This window comes from Mytilus trossulus, chromosome 4 (assembly GCF_036588685.1).
Source record: "Mytilus trossulus isolate FHL-02 chromosome 4, PNRI_Mtr1.1.1.hap1, whole genome shotgun sequence".
Classification (NCBI taxonomy): Eukaryota; Metazoa; Mollusca; class Bivalvia; order Mytilida; family Mytilidae; genus Mytilus; species Mytilus trossulus.
The window spans coordinates 64,379,685-64,389,875 of record NC_086376.1 but is presented as its reverse complement, the minus strand read 5'-3'; the positions used below and the strand labels follow the sequence as shown (position 1 = coordinate 64,389,875).

At 32.5% G+C, this 10,191-nt stretch overlaps 2 protein-coding genes across 2 annotated transcripts; both read right to left on the bottom strand.

The window, feature by feature from the left end:
* Window positions 1-890: 890 nt before the first annotated feature.
* LOC134714107 (uncharacterized) lies at window positions 891-4,246 on the bottom strand. The gene is made up of 4 exons (XM_063575354.1): window positions 4,125-4,246; window positions 3,451-3,543; window positions 1,724-1,831; window positions 891-1,113 (listed from the first exon to the last, which is right to left on the bottom strand). The coding sequence occupies exons 1-4, from the start codon at window positions 4,167-4,169 to the stop codon at window positions 964-966; spliced, it is 396 nt and encodes a 131-aa protein (XP_063431424.1). The 5' UTR covers window positions 4,170-4,246; the 3' UTR covers window positions 891-963.
* A 402-nt stretch (window positions 4,247-4,648) lies between these two features.
* On the bottom strand, window positions 4,649-6,742 carry LOC134716739 (uncharacterized). The gene is made up of 2 exons (XM_063579744.1): window positions 5,936-6,742; window positions 4,649-5,474 (listed from the first exon to the last, which is right to left on the bottom strand). Exons 1-2 carry the CDS (start codon window positions 6,154-6,156, stop codon window positions 4,649-4,651), a joined length of 1,047 nt encoding a protein of 348 aa, XP_063435814.1. The 5' UTR covers window positions 6,157-6,742.
* Between the last annotated feature and the right edge of the window lie 3,449 nt (window positions 6,743-10,191).

The window sequence follows — 10,191 nt, the reverse complement described above, 5'->3', positions numbered from 1 at the left end:
TAATCCCGAAATCAGATGACTTCTGTGTACTTTTTACACGTTTTAAGAACATATGCTAAGATTAAGATATTTCTAGTATGCCAAAAGAAAATCAGAAAGAATATGGTTATCCATTTATGACAAAAATCAGTACATCTACAGCTACCTCCCTAAAAAAAACAAAAAAAACCCCAAGAAACAAAGGAGTAAATGACATCATTGGTTGACATCCTGGTCCATTATCAAAGGATGGTGAGTAATTCCTGTCTTATTTATTCATATCAAACTATAAATTTGATATTATCCATATTATGTCATCCTTTTTAACATTGCCAACACTTTTGGTTTATGTCTAATTAAAGGTGAGAGTACCACTCTTACAAAATGTACGCATACCCTTTTCGTTATCAAAATGTTTTCCATTTTTATTGTCATTGATAATTATCGTAAACCGCCATTAAAATGCGAAATCCGCAATCACATGGTATAAGAATAAAATAAACGGCACCAATTTTGCTAAGTTTTATGTGTTCAAACAGCTGCTCAAAATAGACAAGACGCCATTACTAAGGCCCAAATTTTCTAAGCTCGGGTGTACATTAGCCTGGGGTCCTGGCTACTGATTAGCTCCGCTACATGTTATCGACGCAGTATGATTGGGCCAGGTTTCGTTCCTCAAAAATACTAGGAATCTTATATAGTATTGAATTGAGTGAATCATTTGCAAGCAGTATTGTATTTTCTGATGCTTACCCTTACAGCCAAAGCCATTATATGTCATGTTTGATAAACAATGAATATATTAATTGTAATTTAAATTCTGATTTTTTTTTTATATATGTTGTCTAAATGTTTTTTCTGTTGATCAGCAGTCGAGGTTCAGGAAATGAAAGAAAAACCAAAACAATTAATAGTTTATAATGTTTAATTTATAAACACTTAACATAGATTTCGAATTCGTCAAAAATTACGAGCATGGCGTTGCTAGGTGTGACCTTTAAAAAGCCATACAGGAAAGGTTCCCTTGTTACAAAAGTTAATGTATACTTTGATATCCGGATCAGTATGATAAAGAGTCTTAGGCGCTGCTCTAAAGTATGACGTGTAGTTATGTACCATTTTCAAGACTTTTAACTGCAAAAAAAAAAGCAAAGTATCAGCAAAAAAAAAAACCCACTAGGATAACTCAATGGATAGGTATTGTTTGTTTTAAATTAAATTTACTACTGTTAAATCTTTTTTTAAAGATTCTCTTTTTTTGTGAACTTATAAATCCTCGGCTTTCAAATATTCGGCTTTGAACGTTCCTGATAAAAGCAAATCCAGAAAAGAGTTTCGGATGCATGAACATTTTGCGTCTTGTTTTAATGTTTCTAATCTATCTTATCTGGGCACAATATATACATATAATATGTTCGATTTCACCGCTTACTTTAAATCTTATAGTTTTGAGTACAATCTATTTTTTTTTAACTTATCTAAAGCATATGACATATTTTCAATGGTACAGTTAAAAGGAGGTCATATTGGTAAGAATAATACATTTTGTGGCTGTTTTCTTTTCATTCATTTGAAGAATACACTTTTTTTTTCATTTAAAGAACACTTTCAATACTAGTATTGAATTATAAAAGATAAAAATCAGTGTGAGAAAATAGTCGAATCACTGATTTTAAATGTTAATGATACCTTAAACTTAAAAAAACAACATTACTAAACATTAGAATAGTAATTCTAGCCGTACCTCAAAAGCATAGACGTCTACCGGGTGATGTATTTGTGCTCTCTCTTGTATAGTGGTGTTGTAAAAGAAGCATCCCTGATTACCCTTTCTAACTGCGAACAAATGATTCTAAAATAGATTCACGCCACACGACGTAAAACCAAAATGTATACGGCTGATACGATAGACAAATGAATACACTGTAAGTTCGATACGGCCATACAAGGGCCCTCTTATTTTTCTTAAATTTCAAATTATGATTTATTGACCAATATCACAATGAATCATAGCTAACATATTGACTGGATAGGAAGTGAGCCTTTTTGTTCAGAATTCACGTTCCTGCATTCTACTGATGACGTCACAAACAGTACTCATTGTTATTTTCCACGAAAAATCTTTCCATTGATTGGTTATTGGACAGGGAACATAGAGCGCATACGTCAACAAAAAAGATCTTTGAACACAATGTTTGCACTGACATTTGGCATGTTTAACTTGAATATAAAGTGTGTCTACTCCTGCACTCTATGTTTCCTAGTCCTAATTTTGGTTTAAATCCGGCCAATTTTGTCAAATTTCATTAAAATCTCTTATGTCGACCTATTTTGCATTTAGAAATCAAGGCTTTAAATTTAACTTTGACTCAAATAGTAATATGAAACTTTTTAACATGTCTTAAAGACAGTTTAATTTTTTTTTATCTTGTACCATCCAATTTTATTAATCGGGGCCATCCATAGCCCTTACAGTACTTACTCCGTTGTCTTAATTAGAGTGACTACAAAATTAATGTTGACTGTACCATAAAAAAGTAATTTTCATAATTATAATAATAAATTCTTTATTTAAAGAGGGTAAACTCAGTTAGTAACAATAAACTAATCTTCTCTGAGGCACTCATAGATTCATCAATTAGTGTATGCTGCGTGGTGAACATCCAATGGCTAATATTTTATGTTAAGCAGGTCTTTAACAAATTAACAATGTTTCCATCTGATATATTCTGCATACTTAAAAAGGAAAAGGAAGGGGCGGATCCAGCCGTTTTAAAAGGTTGGGGGTCCCATCTCAGAGTAAAGTGTAGGGGCCCAACTATATGCTCCAATTCAAATGCATAGATCGTAAAAAAAAAAGGAGTGATCCAACCCCCGGACACCCACCCCACCCTTGGATCCGCCAATTAAAGGGGTTGTATTTAGACTGTAACTTTAATATACGAGGTATGTTGTAGCTGGTAAGAAATAAACAGTGCAACTGTCGACCTGTGAAGCCTTCAAATATAAGTACTAAGGTTAATTTAAGGTGCAGACAATGTTAATTATCTCGTCCAATCGGTGTTTTTCTAACCTCTCCATTCCGAACGAACGGGTTGCGTATATACATGATATATTAAAAAAAAACTTGCACTAGGAAATAGACGATCATTTCATGTGTACTATTATTTGTATGTTTTTTCTTTCTTTTTTATAGTCATAGCCTTGTCATTTTTTTTCCAATCTATGAACTTTTAAAAGTGTTCCTCTGGCATCTTTCGCCCCTATTTTGCAGAGAGTATTTCGTTCAAAAAGTAACACACTTAAAAAGATGTTTTGGTTCATAAAGGACTTGGACATCGTCTTTACATTTATTTTGCCGTTAACTTGCTGTCTCCTTGAACTATAGCTTCTTTCTTTGTCGAATTTGAACTTGGAAATCTTTAAGTTTATAATATATAAATAATAATGAAGTAATGTTTAACTACTTACTGCATAGGGAATATATCTGAAAATTACAGTCTCGCCTTGATTGTTTTCAGTCTGCACGAACACAACGAATAACATGCATGCCAATACAACCACCTACAAAAAAAGCAACAGTAGTATACCGTTGTTCATAAATCGATTGAGAAACAAAAATCCGGGTTACAAACTGAAACAGAGGGAAACTAATTGAATATAAGAGGAGAACTACGACACAACAGAATCATAATACTAAACAGTAACACTGATATACTTTTTTCATATTCTAAACCTTCAATGTTTGCTTAATTAACATCACACTTAGATTATTATAGTTATACAGTTATTTAAGAGACATCCATCAACTACTGATAAATAATAAATTGAGTAATTGCTTGATTAATAAGTCTGCAATTGTATCATGCAAAATCACTGAAAACGTTTCACCAACTAATTTAAACCGGAGTAACACGGTAGAAGTCACTTTAGTTGATCAGGAATTGACAACTTGCATTTACGTCCGTTTTTTTTTTGTGGGGACTAAAGTTCAAAGGTCTTTAGAAAACTGCTATACAAAACTGTTTATGACTGTTCGTTTAACACTTGAGCTCTGATATTTTAAACGAACAAAATAGCTACAAATGTAACAAGTGATAATTCGTAAATAAAAAATATTGATATGTTAAAAAGTAAATACAAACCCTGAAGAGTTGATTAAAAGTACGTTGTGCTTTTGAACGCATCATGTCCTCGTAAGTTCATTGAGGACTCTATTTTATCTTTCTTTATTATCTTTCTCTACACATTCTTATATGTGATTAAGACACGACTGATAATACCAATGTGAAATAGGATATTTAGTTTCGATTAATGCTCTCGTCGTTCTTGTGTTGTACAACATGACAATAAAAATTCTAAAATACAAAATCAAATCGAACATAAAGAATGGTATACCTTTTTAGCTCACTAGTCAGAGCTTCAGTGCTGAAATGATTTGTAACATACCTATATAGAATTAAAATGGCAACTCCCATTTGTCCTTGTATTTGAGAAAAATACTTGTGGGATTTTTTCAATTGCATATTGTTTTGTTCATCAATTTCAAGGAAAAAATCTTGCACATGCCTCTCTGATTGTTTTCATTCTCCATTTCCATGGACATTTTATCTCTAGTACACACTTTTCCTCACCAAGCTTTGTGCACTTTTTAACAAGTCCATCAGGACTAGCACCAAGCACCAAGAAATCCAAATTTGTCGCATAAGAATATACCACATTCTTTTACAAATTTTTGTTCACCATATTTTAATCTTCTGTGAGCAATATATTTTTTTCTTGCTATCGGTTCATGCTTTCGTCCCCAAATTAATGGTGCTACATTGATTACCTTAGCCGACTTAGAAAAAGATTGCACTAATTTATCGACATCTGCCTTTTTGCGTGAAACAATAGAGTGAAAATTTGAACTTGTTATTCTAAATTTTCTGGTAACAAACCAAAGTTGATTTTCAGATTGACCTAATGTTCTTTTTTCTATCTCATCAATTACTGTCTGGGGAATATTCATAAATTTGTCGAGCAGTATGGTCTCATTTATTGCTGGTTCTTTTTGAACAATTGACATAATGTCTATGTAGCTGTCAGATTCAAAATGTAAATATTCAGAGGTCTCAACTTCTTCAAAATTATCTACATTTATGTCACTATTAATATCATAAACTTCACAACTTGGGGCAACTAAATCAAAAATTGCTGGAGAATAATTCAAATTTCCAAATTTAGCTGTTAATAGTGATAAGAAATCCTGACCTTGGTCAGTAATGGAATTTTTCACAGTAAATATATTTTTCTTTTCATTTGCACATGGTTCATTTCCACCATATTTTAACTTTTTGAAAGATATGTTTAGGACTTCTTGAGGATCTTTTTTCCTTTTACCTCCCTTATTCCAATTACATGGTTTTGAAGTACATGCAGTATTTTCTTTTTCTTGTGCACATGCCTCAAGCTTGAAGAGAAGACCTGCGATATGGGTACATCCTTCACCTAGGCTGAAAATAGAAATCAGAGTTATTGTTCATTTAAGAAGAAATGACAAGGGCAGTTAAGAGTCAGTAAAATCACAAACTGGTTTGAAGTTGAACAATAATGGTTTAAACCACCAGCAAGCTAAACTTTAACAACATTGTGTTTTGAATGGAAAGTTGTCTCATTGACACTCATACCACATTTTCTTATTTATATTATATTTTTTTAGCTCGCCTGACCATAAGGATAATGTGAGCAACATTATAGTCTTCACTTGCGGCCTTAGTCTGCCGGCATAAAACGTGTTTACAAAAGCCACATGGCCATATAAAACCAAACTTAGCAAATAGTCATGTATGTTAAATGAAGGCAAATTTGAATCATGGAGACAGTGATGGTTTTAAATAAAAGAAAGTCTTGTGTTGAACACTTATAAGGCCCAACTTGATATAATGAAAGTGTAAAATAAAAAAAACACACTTACCCAGCTGGACAACTACAGTTGGCTTTGAAAACTACAACAGGTGTTTTCTTTGAAATTAAAATCCATTGTTGATATGGTCCCTGTTGTTTCATGGAAGTATAACACTTTGATCTGATGTAACAACTTTCACAATCATCATCAATACTGTTTATCATTAAGTCATGAACATAGTTCTCTTTAAAAAAGTTATATCCACGGATGAACTGGCGATAGCATAACATTTGCTCATTGTCTCCAGTTCTGTGACTGCTGTGAATGAGAAAGGATTCCACATCCTGATGGGAAACAAGTGGCAGCAAAGATAGATCACTAGTCCACCCAGAGTATAGTTCATTATAAGGGGGAATATCAACATTGTCATTAGTTTAAGAGTTTTAAGAAACAAGAACTGTCGACAGTGACGCAGTCACGACATTGTTTGTTTGATTAGTTTCAAAGGCTCTTCGTGTAAGTTCGTCTTTATTCCCAGATATCTTTGCACTGCTTGATCGCAGGAATAGTACCAAATCACTTTTCTTCAAAGTTAAAAAGTCCTCGACCGTAGTTTTATCATTTATGTCTTCTATTTTCATTAGTTTACTGATTGTTTACACTCGTTACGGAAGAGAAGGAAGTGTCGTCACCTTCACGCAAGAAAGACAACTCCGATAACGACCGATAACTCTGTATATCGAAAGTCGGGAATTGTAAGAGGTTTATCATGCCTTAACACCAGAGTTTATCTTCCATTCTTTATATATTGTAGAAGCTTGTATCAAATCAGATGTATGACAGGCTGATATCCATTCGCTTGTGGATTTTTGATTTTGCCATTTGTTTATGAATTATCCTGGGAATCGGTATTTTCTTATTTTACTTTTAATTTCCATCAGCAAAACATTGACTTTTGCGCAAAACAGGTAAGTTAATAAGAACATATGGCATGATTACCCATTAGATATATCCACCGAGACAAAATAATTCACTTGGAGGTTAGCTATAGATCACTGTGCGGTTTTCATGAGCAAAACCCATACCTCATAACAAGCTTTAAAAAAGACATGACAAAGTGTAAAACATTTTGGTCCTTAATACTCTTCAACTTCGTACTTTATTTGGCCTTTTAAACTCTTTTGGATTCGAGTGTCACTGATGAGTCTTTTGTAGACGAAACCCGTGCTGTCGTATATACAAAATTTGGTATCTATGATGAGTTTATTTACGAACCGCGGTATAATTGTATTAATGCATATACAATGTACAAGAACATGTCAGACCCTTCTAGCATTTGCATATTTGGAAAAGTCAAATATGTCTAATCAAGAGTATTTTATACGTATCGGTACATCTTTCATGTATATCTTGTATTATAAATAACCAACACCCCTACTAATCTCTATTTTAGTAGTAGTAGACACATTTTAAACGAGAAACAAACATTTTCTTCAAAGCACTAACTGCATTTCAAGGAAACTTTTACTACATTTTTTTTGTAGAATATAACCATAGATTGCATTGTCATCTATCATGGGATTCGAATAATTCAAGTTTTCTTATATCAAAATATCAACTTTACAATATCTATTCACATATAGGAAATGAGTTGGGGTCCTCGTTAACGAAACAAATGTTTCAACTCTTGGATTGCCAAGCAAAACAAAAACAACCCCCAAAAATAGTATGATTAAAGAAATAAATCTTTTAACAGTATTACACTTATTTTTAAATCATGATTACAAGCGCATGTTTATCATTAAAAACATATAGAACTTGTCGATTCCTATATTAAGTATTATCTAACTTAAAGTAAGTTACATAATATGAAGAATTCGTATATTGTTCTATAACTAGATTGGATTTACAAACCGTTGACAAAAGAATTGAATGTCTTATATCTTTCATTTTGACATATACGACATTCATTATCTCTTAGATATACCATCAATTTTCCAGATAATGCCATTAGCCTTACTACACAAACTTCGAAACAGTAACTGAACATACAAGCCGTCACAATACAAACTAGTTGTTTTTAAAGTATATGTTAGCGAAGCTCGAACCTTATATGGAATTTACTTACCCTGTATATATCATATTAGATCACTTACACACTATGTAACAAATTTATCTTACTGATTATCTTCATTTGTTGAATTTAGACTAAAGTTGTCTTTATTTGCTAGCATACACATCTTCTTATTTCTGTATTGAAGTGTTCAAGTGTTAAATTTTAAGAACCTTGAAGCTTCTTTAATTAGTCTGCACTAAACAACTAATGTAAACGATAAAGATTTATTATCAACAACCTTGACATCAACAATATTAAACAGAACTTTAATAGTTTTAAATAAATCAAACAGGGCTCAAGTTGTAAATCACAACTAACCGTGTATGAAATAATCCCCGCCTCTCTACTAACCTTATATTGAATATACACGGTCTCCACGAGGTCGCTTTTAACCAATCATATTCCTAGAAATGTATAGGAGGTAAGATTATAATGAATACATACTAATATATATGTATCAAGAGACCAAAAGCCACAAATCACCGTACGACCTTCAACTATGAAAAGAACCATGCTGCATAGTCAGCAAAACATGTTTATATGAAACAGTGGAGATATGAGCAAATGAGAAATGAATCAGCAGTAAGAGAGGCAAAGTTACATGCAACCAAAATACCAATCATTTCCAGTCTATGAGAATATTTCCTGTCCTTGATTGTGTTGTTCTCTTAGCTCATAAAATGTCTAAGATATTAATGAACGTTATATTTGCATTTCTAAAACAATTTACAGATTAATGAACAGAGTAGATCTTGATAGTGTAAATTGGTGTTCGTTATGTATTAGTTGATGTCGGTTTTGGTATTTGTAATCTCATTTGAGCTAATTTACAGTCTGCCTCATATCTTGACTTACATCTAGAAATTGATAATGAGGGTCTTTTGGAAACAAAACTTTACAATAAACGAGATGATTTTAGCTTCCTTAATGTGAACTTTCTATTTCTCTTACTAAATTACAGTATCGATTTAAATTAAAGTTTGTTTTACATATTAAAAAAAATTGTGACTACATTAAATCTGCGTGGTTAATCAGATCATATATTGCTACTTAGTGTTATTTAATTTCTTGTAATGATTTATATGTATTGATCTCTGCTGTTTATCATTTGTCATGTTGTAAATATGTTTTTCGTTGCTATAGAATATATATGCTTTTTGCAATAAAGTATTCATTCATTTCTATGTGGTAAAATTCCTATAGCGCCTGCATACAGAGTATATATCTCTCAATTGATACGATATTCTTGCGCTTGTATTTCCTATCATGATTTCCTTGATAGAGGAATGCTGCTCACAAGAAAGCTATTAAACCAAGATTTCCAAGTTGATCGCTATAGAATTACCGTTCCACAGATCATATCTGATATGTTTCTTATGTCGTTACTACAATACCCTTTTCTTTTCATGAATGTGACCTAACGAATTAGACTATTTACCGTCAGTGGTGTTCTCGAAGCTATCTTAGGATTAGGACGTGTCCTAAGTCTATCTTATGACAACTCTTTGTGTTCTCGAAGCTCTCTTAACTTATGATATATCTCATTTTTCGTCCTAACTTTATGACACCCAACAAGGTGTCTTAAGAGCATCATATCTGCATCCTAGTGTAATAAAGTTTGGATTTCGCTTTTTCCTCATTATTTTACGTGAAAATGAACATGAAATGAAACGCACCATCGGTTATTAACTCGTATAGAAAGATATTTTGCATGATTTTAAACGTTGAACTTCGTGTTTCACGATACGATTACACTACAAATTTAATTATCATTTCAAAACAAATTGTTTTCCAGTTTAAATAACAAACATTTTTGATATAATTACATTGTTATTTATGCATTTAATTCTGTAGATGTTTTATCAAAAAATTACCTTACCTTAACGATTTAAAATTTCGACTTAGGATATGTTTAGGACGTCCTAACATAAGATTCGTCTGAGATAGCTTCGAAAAACAACTTAAGAGTGTCCTAAGTTGATCCTAAATCCATCCTTAAAAGATGTGCTTTAGGACGAATCTTAGGATACTTTCGAGAACACCACCCCGGCTTAATAATTCCATGATCAACACGACGGGTGTCACATCAGGATCTGCTGACCCTTCCAGAGCAACTGAGATCACCCCCAGTTTTTGAAGCTAGTGTTGCTCAGTCTTTAGTTTTCTATGTTGTGTCATGTGTACTATTATTTGTCTGCTTGTCTTTTTC